Source organism: Anolis carolinensis, chromosome 2, assembly GCF_035594765.1.
Source record: "Anolis carolinensis isolate JA03-04 chromosome 2, rAnoCar3.1.pri, whole genome shotgun sequence".
NCBI classification, from domain to species: Eukaryota; Metazoa; Chordata; class Lepidosauria; order Squamata; family Dactyloidae; genus Anolis; species Anolis carolinensis.
Genome location: NC_085842.1, coordinates 128,313,479 through 128,330,719, shown reverse-complemented (window position 1 = coordinate 128,330,719; position 17,241 = coordinate 128,313,479). Strand labels below are relative to the sequence as shown.

Sequence of the window (17,241 nt, the reverse complement as noted above, 5' to 3'; positions counted from 1 at the left end):
TGTGGTCAGTAAAGAATACACACAAAGGGTCAGAAAAATTCTCAAAAGCAAGCTCAATGGAGGCAACACCATCAAGGCCATAAACACCTGGGCCATACCTGTCATAAGATATACTGCTGGCATTATAAACTGGACACAGATGGAACTGGACAATTTGGACAGAAAAACAAGAAAACTCATGACCATTCATCACTCACTGCACCCTCGCAGTGATGTTGACCGGCTATATCTGCCTAGAAGATCAGGGGGCAGAGGACTCTTACAAGCAAAACAAGCAGTCAAAGAAGAAGAACATGCCCTGGCAGAATATGTAAAGCAAAGTGAAGAACCTGCTTTGATTGAAGTCAAAAATCAGAAACTCCTCAAAGCACAGCAGACAAAAAACCAGTACAAGAAAGCCACACTACAAACTAGAGCTGACAGCTGGCACAACAAAACACTGCATGGAAAGTTCCTTGACAAAATTGAAGGAAAAGCTGACAAGGAGAAGACCTGGCTCTGGCTCACGAATGGGACCCTGAAGAAGGAGACAGAAGGCCTGATCCTTGCAGCCCAGGAACAAGCCATCAGAACAAATGCAATTAAGGCCAAGATTGAAAAATCAGCTGATGACCCAAAATGCAGACTGTGCAAGGAAGCTGATGAAACCATTGATCATCTCCTCAGCTGCTGTAAGAAAATTGCACAGACAGACTACAAACAGAGGCATAACTGTGTGGCCCAAATGATCCATTGGAACTTATGCATCAAGTACCACCTGCCAGCAGCAAAGAACTGGTGGGATCACAAACCAGCAAAGGTCGTGGAAAATGAACACGCAAAGATACTGTGGGACTTCCGAATCCAGACTGACAAAGTTCTGGAACACAACACACCAGATATCACAGTTGTGGAAAAGAACAAGGTTTGGATAATTGATGTCGCCATCCCAGGTGACAGTCGCATTGATGAAAAACAACAGGAAAAACTCAGCCGCTATCAGGACCTCAAGATTGAACTTCAAAGACTCTGGCAGAAACCAGTGCAGGTGGTCCCGGTGGTGATGGGCACATTGGGTGCCGTGCCAAAAGATCTCAGCCGGCATTTGGAAACAATAGACATTGACAAAATTACGATCTGCCAACTGCAAAAGGCCACCCTACTGGGATCTGCACACATCATCAGAAAATACATCACACAGTCCTAGACACTTGGGAAGTGTTCGACTTGTGGTTTTGTGAAACGAAATCCAGCATGTCTATCTTGTTTGCTGTGTCATACATCATCGTTGTGTCAATAATAATAATAATAATAATTGCAATATTAATGGAGCTGGACATATTTTTAGTTAATTTTGTGACTTTTCTATATACTCTCAATACACAGGGTGCATCTTCTACACTGTAAAATGAATGCAGTTTGATACCACTTTAGCTGTCATGGCTCAGTGCCATGGCATCTTGGGAGTTGAAGTTTTACAAGACCTTCAGCCTCCTCTGCCCAAGAGCGCTGGCGCCTCGCCAAACCACATCTCTCAGGATTCCATAGCACTGAAGCGGTGTCAAACTGCATTCAATTCTACAGTCTAGAGCCCGGAAAGGCACGCCTAGAGATGCAGTCGCTCTCCCTGCCTGAACTCGTTGAACTACAGCCCCCAGAAGTCACTGGCCAATACTCTCGCATTTGCTCGCTCCACGCCCCGCCTCCGCCAATCCAATTGGTTCGTTCAGGCGTGTGACGTTGTCGCTGCTCGGACGGCTGAAGCCTTTCGATTGGCTCGGGGAAGAGGACCGGAAAGACAATACAGGAGCCGGAAGGAGTGGAGGTAAAGTGGAGCAGAGTCGGGGTTTGGGCCGTGGTAGGCCTGGGGCTCCTTGGGCCAAAGGGAGAGCGCTGGGGGGAGCCTGGGAAATATGAGGGAGGGCGGTGGTCGAAGCCAAGGAGGCCTTGCTTGTGGAGCCCTGGAAGGCTCGTTGGCCTCCCGAGGGAGAGCCCTGGGGCTGAGCTGACTGGTTCATAGGAGGCGTTCTGGACAATCTATTCCCTGCCAGCAGCAGCAGCAGCGGAAAGTAAATAATAATACAGCCCAGACTTTGATCTGCCAGGTGTTTTGGACTTCAACTTCCAGAATTTCTAACAGTTGAAGTCCAAAGCAGCTGGAGGACCACAGGGTGTGTCTACACCAGGTATGGGCAAACTTCGGCCCTCCGGGTGTTTTGGACTTCAACTCCTACAATTCCTAACAGCCGGCTGTTAGGAATTGTGGGCGTTGAAGTCCAAAACACCTGGAGGGCCGAAGTTTGCCCATACTTGGTCTACACTGTAAGATCAATGCACTTCAACTGCCATGGCTCCATTCCGTGGAATCCTGGGGGTTGCATTTTGGTTTATTTGGCAGAGAAGTCTGAAGCTATGGTAGATCAAATGGTGTCCCACTGCATTGATTCCACAGTGTAGATGCATCCACAGTTGGGGAAGGAAGGGCTGACCCAGGAATATTTTATGCATTTCGTAAGTGATTTGTGGGGAGGGATTTCCCATGCACTTATGAGTTAAAATAATAGTATAGAGTTGGAAGAGACCTTGCGGGCCATCCAGTCCAACCCTCTGCCAAGAAGCAGGAAAATCGCATTCAAAGCACCCCCAACAGATGGCTGTCCAGCCTCTGCTTAAAAGCCTCCAAAGAAGGAGCCTCCACCACATACTGGGGCGGAGAGTTCCACTGCTAAACAGCTCTCACTGTTAGGAAATTCTTCTTCAAGTTCAGGTGGAATCTCCTTTCTTGTAGTTTGAAGCCATTGTTCTGCGTCCTTGTCTCCAGGGCAGCAGAAAACAAGCTTACTCCCTCCTCCCTTTGACGTCTCCTCAAATATTTATACGAGTATTTATACGAATAAATATTATCCTCAAATATTTATTCGTACATGGCCCTCATCATGTCTCCTCTGAGCCTTCTCTTCTGCAGGCTAAACATGCTCAGCTCTTTATGCTGCTCCTCATAGGGCTTGTTCTTCAGTCCCTTGATCATTTTAGTCGCCCTCCTCTGGACACATTCCAGCTTGTCAATATCTCCCTTAAACTGTGGTGCCCAGAATTGATCACAGTATTCCAAGTCTGCTCTGACCAATGCAGAATAGAAGAGTAGCATGACTTCCCTGGATACTCTTATTTATGCAGGCCAAAATACCATTGGCTTTTTAGGCCGCCAAGTGACATTGTTGGCTCATGTTTAACTTGTTGTCGACAAGGATTCCAAGTTGTGTTGGACTATAAATAAGGGTCCTTGCTTCTAGTGCAAGAAATTGTGGGTTCATGTTTTCTATACCAATATTCTTAGTGTGCTGCCAGCCACCTGCCTTTTTAATCAGCCTTGTTGCAAGGTTTTAAGAGACAAAAAGTAACTATGCCCCTCTAGTTGTGTTCATAGGCCAATTTTTTTGAAAGAGACCACATGGGCTATCCGGTCCAACCCCCTGCCATGCAGAAATATCACAAAATATCCCCTGACAGATGGCCATCCAGCCTCTGTTTAAAATTTTCCAAGGAAGAAAATTTGTTTGTTTAAGGTCAGCCGTTTCTTATTCCTGCCCTAGAATTTTAGAACATTATTTTTGCTTTGCATGGGAGAAACTATTGGGTTCAATTAAAATGCAGAATTATGCCCTGGGGAAAATATGGTTCTCTTCCTTTTTTATTTGGTGTTAGTTCCTGAAAGATGGGCATAAGTATATCAAATGAAAGATAACATGTGCGGAAAGACCTTAAAGCCTTCATGCTAAGTTTTAGGTTTAATATCTGGTGTCTCCAGGTGAAGTGAAAAAAGCTGGAAAACCCTTAACCCCAAACCTTGCAGAACTGCTGTCAGTCAAAGTGGATAGTAGTAGTTGAAGTGAACCAATTATCTGATATGGCATGAAGTAAGATTCATGTGTTTCTGTACTAGAATTGCTGGTTTTATTGTGATAAGTATTGCGATAGGAAGGTGTCACTGATAGCAATTTGTTCTGTTTCTGAGCATTTTGAAATATTAAACTGAAGGCACATATCTCCTAAAGTTCAGTCAGGAAGCCTGTCACTAGGAGTGAAGTGAAGATTTCTTATTTTGATTTAAATGATGAGTTTTGTCCTTGGGGGAAAAAATCCTCTCTTTTAGGATGAATTGCAAGTGTGCAGTAAGCATAACATGGAGTGAAATTTAATGTGTAGCCATTTTGATAGAAATCTTATAGTAATGGCCCACCTGGTCTCATTCTGCTTTTATTATTGTGGTGGGGAAGACTGTACAAAACTAGTTGTATTCTTTAACTGGAATCTAGAGGTGGTTGTTGTGGGGAAACATTGCTAAGTAGAGTTATTCATTTTCAGGTGTTCAAGACTTGTCTAAGTTATTTACAAAAGTCACTGCTGTACTTAACTTGTATTGCTTTATTTCAGGCGAAAAATCACCATAGCAGGCTCAACATGGAGTCTGAAGATGCTGTCTCTCCTGAAAAATTAGTTGAAAACTTGACACTCTCAGAAGAAAATAACAGCCAAGAGGCCAATTGCAATGATGTACATAACCACAAATTTGGAAAAGAGGGAATGAATCAGTTTTCTGACTCGGAGACCAGAGAAGATGAGGACCTCTTCCATGACTGTAATGACTCCTTTGAATCAGAAGTGGTAGAGGAGAATCACAATGACAAGGTAGATAATTCAGAGATTCAAGCAGAACCAGATGAAAAAGATTTACTAGAACTGGAGAAAGATATGTCAGAGGAAGAAAAACAGGTATGTTTGATTAAAAGCTACATTTTGTGTTGACCAATGCTTCACTGCTAACGATACTTGGAAGTAAATCCTGCGTATTTCAGTAAATGATGTTTCAAGTAGTATAGGTATTATTCAAGCTGTCCTAATAATTAGGTCTTTTAAAATAGCCTTCTTACAGTCAAATCCTGTGTATGTTTTCTTAGAACTAACTCTTACTAATTCTAGCAAAATATATTCTAAAGTTTAAGGCTAATTACTGGTATGTGTACATTTCCACCTGAATGTCTGTTTGCGAACATGTGGACACTCAATATGTTTCTGTTTTTTCTGAACAAGCTTAGAAAGGGAGTGGTTAAACTCCTCTTTTTCCAGCTCCTCTATTTGTTAGTAAAAGGAATCTGCAGAGACATATATAGTTTTATTGTATGCAGTTGAAAAGAATAATATTAGTGGTTCCTTTTCTTAAGCATTTGTGTCTGCCACACTTGCAAACCCTTGTTTTTTTATTTATTGTTTGTACTGTTTCAACTTGACTTCAAATTATTCTGCTGCAGTTACCAGACTGCATTTCTAAAATAGAAATAGACAGTGGCAGACAGTTGCATTCATTTTTTGCTTTTCTTGAATCCTCAGTACGTGAGGTTTTTAGATGATAAATCAGTTTTGGAGCAAGTAGTAAGTAGTCTAATGTCAGTTCAAAATAAGATTTAGATTAGGTAGCAACTGAACTCTAAAGTCGGGCTGTTTAGTGAGCCACTTGTGTGATGAGATTAACTCCAATGGCCAAAGTGCTTATGCAGCTATTCGTCAGAGGCATGATTTTCTTTTGTGGAGTTTAACTGTCTAGAATTAAGGGGGTGGCTTTTGCAAGTAGCATTTACTTAGTATCAAGACTATTCATTTAAATTAAAATGAACATTTAGAGCATTTTAAGCTTCCTGGTGAACAAAAGAAGCAGTATTTATGTCAAGCAGTTTTAAATTTGTAGCTATAAAGGAAACAGGATTTCAAGGTAGTAATAATTATTCATAGCAGTTTGTAGCATTCCTATTTCTGGACATGTTCAGTCTCCTTGTGCATAGACTCCTCTCTTTCTGTATAATCATGCAGAAAAAGGCATTGTACAACAGTGACTCAGCGAGGCGTGTGTTTTGCATTTGAAAAGCAAATCAGCTTTTCTCCCAAGATAACATGCAACTTGCATCTTGACTTGAAAAATATTAAAATGCAGAAATGTGTTGTTTTTTTTTGCTTTAACTAATTAATTGTAAGAAGCATGCAGGATGCTGATACCTTGAACATATACAGTGGATCCTTGGTATCCCCTGGGGTTTGGTTCTAGGACCTACATGGATGTCAAAGTGTGTGGATGTTCAAATCCCAATACATACAGTGGTATCTCTTATATAAAATGGCAAAATCAAGGTTTGCTTTTTGAGAATTTTTATAAAATATTTTCAAGTTGTGGATAGTTAAATCCTTGGATATGGAAGGCCAGCTGTACTCTGTATATTATGCCTTTTTTGCTTGCTTTCCTGGTAAGTGACATCACAATGTTCCTCGGGAAATATACCTTTCCTACCTTATGCTTTGTTTCAGTATTGATAAAATATGCATGATTTACATATATTGATCATTTTGTGCTGTGGAGGGTTAGATATCGAAAATACAGTATTGGTCTTTGTGCCTATAAATATTTATTGCGATAATATATGGATTGCATTACGGTAGCTGTGTTTAGTCTGGTGATATTCATTCAAGGCTACCATTGCTAGATTTTTTGAAAAGATAGCTTTTCCACAGTCAGAATCTGAGAACTATCTTAGTAAATAAAAGGTTGTTATAATATAAATAGACTTGTTATGATTGGTGGCAAACTCAGTCTTATAATTAAGTTGTTCAAGGTTATTTGGTTGTAAATTGTGTTGTGTGAAAGTAGAATATTTTGAATGAGGAAAAGACTTGAATTTTGCATATGCCCATTGTTAGGTCAAATGTAAGACTGTGGTGTTGTGAGTCATATATATACATTGGTTGAACTTTTATGATGTCACTGGTCTTGAACTAGGAGGCAGAGTAGACCTCCCGGTGTCAGGAAGGTGGGGAGCCTGGCTGTCATGGATGTTAGGGTAAATGATCCTTGGAAGCTGAGTGCGGTTGAGAAGATTGGGAAATTGGAAGCTGATAATAAGAGGAATAAGAACATAGCATAAATAGGAGGAAAGGGAAAGAATTTGAGCCTTAAAAAATTCAGAAAATAGGAAAATGGATAGCAGGTATTGGTAACAGAAAATCATTGTATTTGCAGTCCTTTTCCCAGCCCATAGGCTCAACAGGTACACTTTTGAAGGGGTAGCTTAGAGGACAAAATGTTCAGTGGTTTTTGAAGACCTTATTGCATTGGTGCTAAGTGAACAGAACTAGAAGAATATACTCTTGCAGTTTATTTTTCCACAAACACTGATTTCTTCTCCCCCTGCTTAAATTGTGGAAATTTACTTTAAAATATTTTCCTTACATACTTACATCTACTGAATTTTCTTCTATTGAAGTTCCTTAAGACTCTTTGTGGTTTTAGGCTTAGATCTACAAGTCAAAGATCAAAACACATACTTGCTGGCTTTGGAGATGTTACTGTATGTTACCCTCAATAGCTTTGTCTGTAAATTATGTGACCAGATGCATGTTAAGAGCCAGAAAATGAAACATCTATAAAGGAATTGGCATAAAGTTATCATAAATTAACAGATAAATCTGTCCAAAGAATGCAGAATCTTTTAAATATTTCAAGAAATCTGTAGTTCTAGGTTGTCTACAGTTAACATTAGGGAATACCTAAATCCCCAGAACTGTTAAATAATAATAATAATAATAATAATTATTATGATTATTATTTATACCCCACGTTATCTTCCCCGAAGGGGACTCAACGCATCTTAACATAAAAGCATCAGCATAACCATTTAAGATATACAAATATATGAACATTAAAACAGGATTAAATTTAAACATTATTAAAATTTCCCAGTTAAAAACCATTAAGACAAATTCAAAATTAAAACCACAGCACTCCCTGAATTGATCTTTAAAACCTTCATCTTTAAAATCCTGTCTGAATAAAAAGGGGGCAAATTTAGGAGCTTCTAAATTTAATTTTTGCTTCAGAAATTAAAAAGATTTAAAAGTATTGTTAGTGAAGGGGGGAAAATATTAAAGATGTTTTTGGTAGTTTCTGTGATTCTTACTATTACATTTAATTCTAATTTGCAATTTTTGTGGTATTAAACTAACAGTAAACTGTATTTGCTTACTTCACATAAGCATTGTATTCTGTCATCTTCTGTGCATTACAGGAAAGAAGAAACAAGAGCATAAAATTAAAAGAAGAAGGAAATGAACAATTTAAAAAAGGAGGCGAGTGAACTATTTTGTCTAAAATGTATAGACTATAGTTGGTGGGGATAAACATCACTTCGTTGTCATTGGTCATCAAGTCTAACAGCGTCATGAGACTAGCATTTTAAAGTGGGCAGTCCTGCATTCTTGGCAGATTCTGCCTTCTGCAGAACTCTGGGACATGTAGTTTAGGGTGGGGCTTTTAGAATTCTCAGCTAGAGACATCCTTGCCTTCCCAAACTACATTTCCCAGACTTCTGCAGGAGGCAGAAAATGCTAAGAATGAGCGGGCGGTGCCTGCTTTAAAAGGCTAGTCTGATGTAGCCATTAGATAAGTCCATTCAATTGACTCTAACCTTGGGCCTGGTTGGTGATGGGATACAGCTCCCAGCCAGCCAGCATGACCAGTTATGAAAGGAAATGGAATCACAACCCGGTTGGACATCAGTGCAGTACAGTGAAATTTGTAGCCTTGACTTGTTTTGGGCTGCTTATCTTTAGTAATAAAACATTGTGCCCATTTCTTAAGAAAATAATACTGTGTATAAGTGAAGGATGCTGAATACTTTCAGACTCAGAACTTTTCAATCTTCACAAAATATAGTCCAGAAGCTGAATGGGAAATACATAAAAAGGGAAGCAGGCTTACCTTTCTTTTTCACACTTGCCATACGTGAGCTAAATCCTGATATTTATTGAGGAAATCTCAGAGGCATGAAGAAAAGGTGACGTTTCAGTGGTTTAGAGAATGCTTGGTCAGCTTGAATCAAAGTACTTAATTGAAGAGGAAAGCTATCAATGTTCCCTGCTTCTGTATTACTGTGTGATTTGGCATGAGTCACCTTCTATTTATAAACTAAAATTGTATATATGCTCACAGGAAATAAATTCAAAGGAAGTAACTAGCAGACAGTCTTACACAACAAAGGTACACTTCCTATGTTGATTGAGTCATATTTAAATTTAATCAGTTCAGAAGTTGAGAAGCCTCTTTTTCCACAGTCCTAATTAATCCTATTTCTGGAAAATTGGGAACTCAGTAGATGCAGTACAACAATTATGTTTACTCAAAGAAATTGAAATTGGTGAAATTAAACATGCCACGGCCTGTACTGGATTTAGGACAATGTGTTTTCCAGGAACTGTAACCGTTTCCCATTCAGTAACTTCATCTCTTTAGCCAGAATACCAGTGTTCCTCATAGATGCATTGTTATTTGTGGTAGAAGAAGGCAGCTCCAACTTCAGGAAAACTTTGAATATTTAGACAATAAGATCCTTGTGTGCCTCACAGAAATTGTAACATTAGAGTTCTGTGAAAGGTCTCTTACAAGGTTGTGCTGGCCTTTTGATGAACAGAACACCTAAGTCAAGCGTTTATAATATCCAATAAAATATTTGATAAATCCAGATTCCACCCACAACATTTTCTCATGTTAGGCATCAATACAGTGCATGCTTTCTAAGGATGTGTCATATTAGGAATTTATTTTGGGAACAGAAAAATACATCTTTTTAGGCTCATTTTAAAATCCTTTTGAGTTAAACTTTGTTAGTGACAGACAGGTCAAACTTTGCTTCCATTTCCAAAAGAAGATGGCATCTCTCCTGTAGTGCAAAAAATAATACCTACAATGGGACTGTTGAGCCTGCATTATTTCTACATTGCTTGTTGATTTAACAACATATATTTTCTGAAATAATTAATACTGAAGGGGGAACTGATAGAAAGGGTACTTTCAAAGTATTAGTTCTTGTGCATGACGTTCTCTGGTATTATGTTTTAAATTCTAGACTATAAAGAAGCTGAAGATTCCTATTCAAAAGCCCTGCAGGTTTGTCCAGCCAGTTGTAAGACAGACAGATCTATTTTGTATTCAAACAGAGCTGCAGCAAGAATTAAACAGGTAAAGGCTCATTTCCAAGATTGTAAAGTTGTAAGAATTGCTGTGGTGACTGCCAGTTCGCTATCTCTTATCAGCTGGAGATAAACTTATGCTGCACAGCTCAAGCTCACAGTGCTTCCATTTTGTTCACTTATAATTTTTGTGCAGAGTCTGGATAATAGTAAATTCAAAGAAGAAAGACAGGAAACCCTGACCAGTGTTCCAAATAATTAATCTGGCATATCAGCTCTGTTCGTTGCTGGCTTGAGCTATTTGCTGCCATCCATATACACTATATGTCCCTTGTTGTCTCTTCTCATGGGGAAGGCAAACAGGAGGGTGTTTGATGCTATGGCTTGATGGTATTTCGCTCCCTTTTAAGTGGTGGCATGCTGCTATGTTTGCTCTCCTTCCCACTGTCTTTTTCTTTGGGAAATTCTGATTGTGATGGTGAGACAGCTCCCCTGAGCAAGAGAGTGGCTCCGATACCAGTTTCTGATTAGATGTTAAAAACTATAGACCCCTGATTTAACTGCTGAGGGTGATAAAGTGTTAGTGCTGCCTGTCACAGCCATAATTGGTTGGCCTCAACGTCTTATGCTCAGTATGATTTGATTGCATTTGTTTTCCTGTAAATTGGATACCCTTAGCGCAGATTGCCCTCACTTGAACAATGGAGCACATTTCCATGCTATGAGTTTCTTTTTAGGAGAGTTTCAAAGTCCCTTATATGAAATGCTTGAAGCCAACAGTATTTGGATTTTTTCAGATCTTGGAATATTTGCATTATACATATTGAGATAGGACCCAAGTCTAAATAAAAATGAATTTGTTTCATATATACTTTATACACATAACCTGTTTATACTTTCCTTTGCCCAGCTTTAGCCAGCTTTCTTTCCTTGTACTGCAAATATTTAAAATTTGATGAATTGTGTCTATTTTATATTGTTATGAATGTTAGGAAAATGGTATTTAGTATTAAGTTCCACTGCAATCTTTTTATTTCCTAGGACAAGAAAGACATTGCCATAAGTGACTGCAGCAAAGGTACTGTTTTCCTGTTTTTGTTCTTTATGTTCAAGTGCCTGTTCTCATGATCTTTGTAAGATGATCATCTGAAGCCTTTGGTATCCCTAAGTGCAGCTTCCAAAGTTCTCCAAAGCCCTTCCCAAAAATATTTCTTTTGGGACAATTTGTGGATTTTTTTTCACCTGAAAACTGCCACAAAGTCCTCTCAACAAATGCAATACAGTTTGCTTGTTCTCTCCCCCCCCCCCCCCCCACTCTCCAACTCCCCAATGGAAAAAGTCAAAATATCAACCAAATTAACATCCTGAAGTGATGACATGTCACTTCTAAGGCACTGCTGTGACCTGCTGGATGGATATGAGTGGGTATTGTTCCTGATTCTGCAGTTTGCCATCCTTGATCTGGATATTATGTTCCGTTCTGTTCACTAGATATGGAGGAGAATCTAGATGCAGTGGCAAGCATTGTCTGTATAGTGAATCTGTACTTTGCAGGTTGCAGATCAGCCAGTGAGATTACGTCCCACCCCCTGAATTTTGTTCTAATTTAGTGTTTGAGATCAACTTTCTGCCAAGTGCTTCTGTAGCTGAGGATTCAAATAAGAGCAAATACAGTGAGGATGTAACACAAACCTGGATCAGTGTCTCTATTCTTAAAGGGAATTGCAGAGGAAGATTGGTTTGAGAGTCACTTCATGTTGGTTGGTTAAGAGATAGACAAAAAATTGTCTGGATGTGCTCAGATAGCATCCATACTAGTGGAATAATAAATAGCAACATGTCCAAATTGACTGTGCTTGTTAACTATGAATTTTTTTTGCCCAGAACTAAGGGGTTGGAGTATTTTACCTTGAAAACATAATGTTATAATGGAGGATTTTAAAGTTGATGTTTCTAGAAGTCTCTAGAGACAGCTTTTCTACCAGTGCAGTTGATTAGACTCTAATGATTAGAGTTTAATCCCAGAGAAATTCCCTCATAGGCTGATTATTGTGGCTCAGGATAGATTGACCTTGGATCAAGACAGCAGCAGTGAAATGCCTCAATTTAAATGGTCAGTTGCTAATTATGTGTTCATTTGGTACTTCAGCTACTTTCAAAATAAACTCAGATGCCATGAATGATGTTCATTATGAGTAATGGCCTGTTAGGTTATTGGTGCAGTCCTACGCATATTTACTCAAGAGTAAATCATATTCAAGATGGCTTGTTGCTATTTTGCACTAGGTGCATTGCACTTTGTGCAGTGTTGCAGAAATAAAAGCCTGATGTGCTCTTATCATTTATATTTGTTAACTGTACCATTAAATTCTACATTAGAGTGAACATTAAAAGAGGGAAAATATAAATCTCTGTGAACAGGCCCACTGCTAGTGAAAAGACGGTCTCATATCTTGGATGTATTAAGTAAAGGTACCACAAAAAGGAACATGCTAGGAACGCTCAAGGTGAAAGACTTCCTATTAGAGTGTTCATACTACTGTTGCTTTATTCCTCCTTTTTTAGCCCTGGAATTGAATCCAAATTATATCAAAGCACTACTGAGGAGAGCAGAGCTCTATGAAAAAACAGACAAACTAGATGAAGCCTTAGAAGACTATAAAAACCTGCTTGAAAAAGATCCATCAATCCATCAAGCAAGAGAAGCCTGTATGGTAAGCTTTATGAAGGGAATTCCCTTGTAGGAATTGTGGGGAGGCTAGTCTGACAATCATCCTAAGACTGAAGGAGTAACTCAGTTGTAGTTCAGTGTATCACCCAAGAACAGAAGGTTGAAAAATGTTCTGCTTTGGTGATGGATTGGGCACAGATTCCTTAGTGATCAGTGTCTGTCAGTTGGAGAGGCCAATCCCTGTTCAAAGTATGTGTTCTGCAATATCTCCAGCTGATTCTGTTCTGTTTCAGCAGTCCTTGCCTACCAGAGCATTAATGCTAATGATATACAACTGTTTTTCCTTTCTCTGGTATCCTTTTCTCAAAGAACGGCTATGGGACACAAGCACAGCAATCTGCAGTGTAGAAATATTCTGCTGAACTGAGCAAACTCAAGAAAGCAGCCCTGGGCTTCCACATTATTATGTGGATTTCGAAGGCTTTTTACTTCTAGAAACTTTAAAGTGTGTAGCCTGGATGTATGCTTTCAATAAAATGCTCCTCTCACCATAAAATTACATTAACCTATGTCATTCATTGATATGAAAGTTGTGAAAATGAAATATGTTGAACTGGCATTTTAATCTGCAAAAGCAATTAATTTGTAGTCTTTTTAGTACCCCGTCCTCCCTGCTTCTTTCATAGCTTGCTCTTCATTTGAGAATGGGATCCAGATAACTATTTAAATATAGGCTGTTTTTTTAAAAAAAATCCTTAATCATCACCTCTCCAAAATAAGATATTATTTTATTAGGAATTTTCTTGAAGTAACACTATTTTTCTTACCAGTTTGTGATACACATATCATTTAACTATTAGTTATTTAAAAGTATCAATGAAACTTCTTATCCTGTTCATAAAATGTAGTATAACAAATGGAATAATATCTAAATGTAATCAGTAAGGGCAGTGTTCATTGAGCATTTTTTGTATTGTAGAATATGTAAGAACAATCAACTGTAAATGTTAAAGAGAAGTATGTTCAGTCCCTTCCTATGTTTGCAACCCAATTCCAGATAGCTCACTGAAGCTCTTTCCCTGCCTTGTTCAGGATGTATGTGTTGTGAAGGCAGTTATATGCTGGCTATTTCCTAGGTGAACCATAAGTACTCTGAGCTGTGTGCTGCCAAGTCACATCCAGAGCTACTGGGTCACACTATGGGCAGCATTCTGTTAGCGGACATACACAATTGTGGGGCAAAATATTTGATATTATGCAAGGGGCTTGTTGTGCTGACGGCAACAGAAATGGAGTTGCACACATACTATTGTGAATGTGGATGCATAAAAGGTACGGTTGTTCAATGTCGGTGTACAAAGGGGGTATAGCAAACCATGAAAGACCACATAGAGAATAACATCTGGCAAACCAATCATACCACCAGCATACAATACCATCTGAGCACAAAGATGTCATCATGGTAAAAGAGTGCTCCTTTTTGGTTGGGTGTGCCCTATTCTGTTTAGCAAGCACATTGTTTCCGGGTAAAAGGCCACTGTACAGGTATAACCTTCCCCTTTGACTCCTGGGGCATTCCAGTTCTCCTGTGTGATATGATTGTGCTGTGCTCCACTGCAGTTCTTTTTGAGGTGGATTTTATCCCGGTAAGCAGTTATCTATGCTGCTCTGAAGAGACCCATGCACAATGTGTGAGAGCCTTCTATTGTACATAATTGCTAGATCTGTTGCAGTGGTTTCAACTCTGTGTGCAGTTAGCTTGCACTAATGATGATTTTGTTTTTTTCTCACTACACAACACATTGAGAAACTTTAAGAGTGTTGCCCAGACTGTCAGTAAAATTGACCCTGTCTTTACTTTGCTTGTTTAGCGACTGCCAAGACAAATAGAAGAACGTAATGAAAAACTTAAAGAAGAGATGCTGGGTAAGTTGCTTTACTATCCAGTTTGCTTGCAGTGCATATGCAAGCAAACCCGCCCCACCAGACCCTTTTGGAGGTTCCCTGAGCTCCTATATTGTTTTGGAAAAATGTTCCCCCATGCATTGCCAGAGACCTTTGCCTTGTTTTGAAAAGTATTTTCTATTCAGTGCCCCTCTATCTTAAAACAGCTTGAAAAAGGGAAAAGACAAATGATTGCCATTCATTACCACTTTAAGGCTCAATTTAACATCAAGGAAAGTGATCATGTGGCCTGCAAGGAGCTGTTGGAGAGCCTTGTATTCATCACCATTGACCATGGTGGCTAGTCACCCTTGGTTTGCACTCCTGTATAAAGATATTGAAGGCATTTGATGAAAAGCAGAGCCCTCAGTACCATGGCTGGCTCTTCTCCATTATGATGCAAATACAGAAACTAGTTTTTCATTCGGAGTTCTGCATCACAGCACTTTAACAGCAGCAAGTGTGAGCACAGACATAATACCTAGCTCAAGTATGATACAAAACTCTTGTCTTCGATTTCTGTGAATAGTTTTGAATAATAAGGTTGACCCCCCCACAGTTGTTGGTTTCTCTCTCACAGATTTGTTTATTTGTGAGTTTGTTTACTTGCTACTTAAGTGGCTTGAATGGGAAGGGAGTGAGGAAGAGATATAAAATCTAGCTGATGCTGATGAAGCGGTGAATTGGAGAGAAAGGGGTTTCAAATCTGAGTGAGGCTTCCTGGAAAGAAAGAGAGTGAAGGGCCAGAGGTGTTAGTGGGAGCATGTAGCCTGCATGTTTGGGGGCAGGGGTTTTCCCATTTTTGCAGGGGTCCTTTACCACTAACCCTTGCAAATGTGGAGAGTTGACTATATAGCTCTGCAATGTGTTATTTAATAAAAGCATTGATATTAATAAACAGTTATCCTAACTTTACTGCACAAAGGTTTGTGTTCTTGTTGGCAAATGAAAATGAGGCCAACATCTGAAAGTGTCTCAAAAATATAACTTAGTGTTGCCTTGTTTAGTTCTTTTCTTAAACCTCTGTGCCTATAGTGCTTTAGCGGTAGATAGAGCTGTTCCTTCTAACTGCTCCTTAAGCATCAGTTCTTAGGCCAGTATTGTTCTCAGTGCATACAGGCTGGGATTGTTTGATGAATGTGGAGTGTGGTATGCTTATCCAGTGTACTTTGCTCTCTTATGCAAGGGCTTAGTTTCACTTTAAAGTCTTCGAGGAGGTTTTTCTTGGGTGGCATTGTTTTCACTTTCTTACTGTTGATGTAGTTTCTGGATAAAGAAAACAAACTTGTGAGTGCTATCCTTTCTTCTCAGCACTTAAAGAAACAAGATTTATTGCTAAGTAGTGCAGGCTTGAGTGTAAATATTTTAGTTATAAATAGCAAGTGCAGACCAAATAGTAATGCGTTTGAACAGCTAATCTTGTGCTTAGAATAAATGTGTTGGGCATATCATGTACTGTATTTATCATTTCAGCAGTTAGGCATTTTTCTTATAGCAGAGAACCAAACAAGCCTTGAAGCATATGATCCCTTTTGCATTGTGACTATATACTACTCTTAATATTTGATGTAGTTTGTCTGAATAGCTGTTGGTGAGCGAAAGTGAGCGAGAGGGCCTTATATACACTTTGGGAGCAGAATGCTCGACTAGAGGTGCCTCTGTATTGATTCTGCATGACTGTTTCCTTGTGAATCTGCTCTAAACGACCAATAGCCTACTGCTGCTTAGAATCTCATGTTAGCTGCTATGCAGAATATAATCGTCCTTGTATGGCAACTCCTGAACAACAGTTTTTGTTTCTTTCTGTAGAAATCTTAATTCTGAGTGATAGCTATGCAGCAACGAGTATGTTCAGTCATAGTGATTCTGTGCAATTTCTTGTACGTAATGGAGTGTGCCTTTTATGTATTGCAGGTAAACTGAAAGATCTTGGAAATTTGGTTCTGCGTCCTTTTGGCCTCTCAACTGAGAATTTCCAGGTGAAGCAGGATTCATCAACTGGCTCATACTCTATTAACTTTGTTCAAAATCCAAATAACAATCGGTAACATAAACCCATCCCCTTGCTGGTTAAAACTTTGGCGTTTTCACAGATGAATGCAAAAATGGATGAATAAACATCTAATATATAACATCTTTACTGAAATGGAAAAAAAAATTGAACATAGTCCTATGCATTTTCTCCTGTGGGGAACTCTTAAGTGTGGACAACAGAAGGAAGTAACCTGACCTTTACAGTAATATACGTTATGTGGCCACTCTGCTTTACCCCTAGTAAGGAAGAGGAGTTTGATATTGCTAAATAGAAAAATCGAACGCATCCATGCCTGTTATTAAAATACAGACATTTTATGTTTTGTGGTTTGAAAGTGTTTTTTGTGTGAATGAGAGAGAGGATTTATCTTTCTGTTCTGAGAATATATCTTGAGTGTAATAAAACATTGATGGTATTGTGTGCTACTCCAGTGTTGCCTTTTTTATGCAAAGACAGTGCTTTTCAGGGGTCTATAAGATAATATAAATGAGTGGTTAATTATTAAACAACACTGATTGAATTGTTCTGGTGTAGCAGAACCTGAAGTGACAACCCCTGCATTGACTGCATTCTCTGAGTTCAGTCAATCGATGAACAAATTATC

At 39.1% G+C, this 17,241-nt stretch overlaps 1 protein-coding gene across 2 annotated transcripts; it reads left to right on the top strand.

Moving 5' to 3' along the window:
- Positions 1-1,692: 1,692 nt before the first annotated feature.
- ttc1 (tetratricopeptide repeat domain 1) lies at positions 1,693-17,062 on the top strand. Of its 2 annotated transcripts, none has more exons than XM_062970502.1 (8): positions 1,693-1,804; positions 4,414-4,752; positions 8,088-8,148; positions 9,924-10,036; positions 11,029-11,065; positions 12,553-12,701; positions 14,530-14,584; positions 16,517-17,062. In XM_062970502.1, the coding sequence occupies exons 2-8, from the start codon at positions 4,441-4,443 to the stop codon at positions 16,648-16,650; spliced, it is 861 nt and encodes a 286-aa protein (XP_062826572.1). In that variant the 5' UTR covers positions 1,693-1,804; positions 4,414-4,440; the 3' UTR covers positions 16,651-17,062. The 2 variants fall into 2 exon arrangements, with proteins under 2 accessions (XP_062826572.1, XP_003225261.1); XM_003225213.4 differs by having other exon boundaries at positions 1,801-1,837.
- The last annotated feature ends 179 nt before the right edge of the window (positions 17,063-17,241 follow it).

Bases quoted from the DNA above. Each gene is read 5' to 3' on its own strand.
- ttc1 (XM_062970502.1), top strand. From the start codon at position 4,441: ATGGAGTCTGAAGATGCTGTCTCTCCTGAAAAATTAGTTGAAAACTTG. The intron at 4,753-8,087 runs GTATGTTTGATT...TGTGCATTACAG, and splicing joins TGTCAGAGGAAGAAAAACAG to GAAAGAAGAAACAAGAGCAT. The intron at 12,702-14,529 runs GTAAGCTTTATG...TTGCTTGTTTAG, and splicing joins AAGCAAGAGAAGCCTGTATG to CGACTGCCAAGACAAATAGA.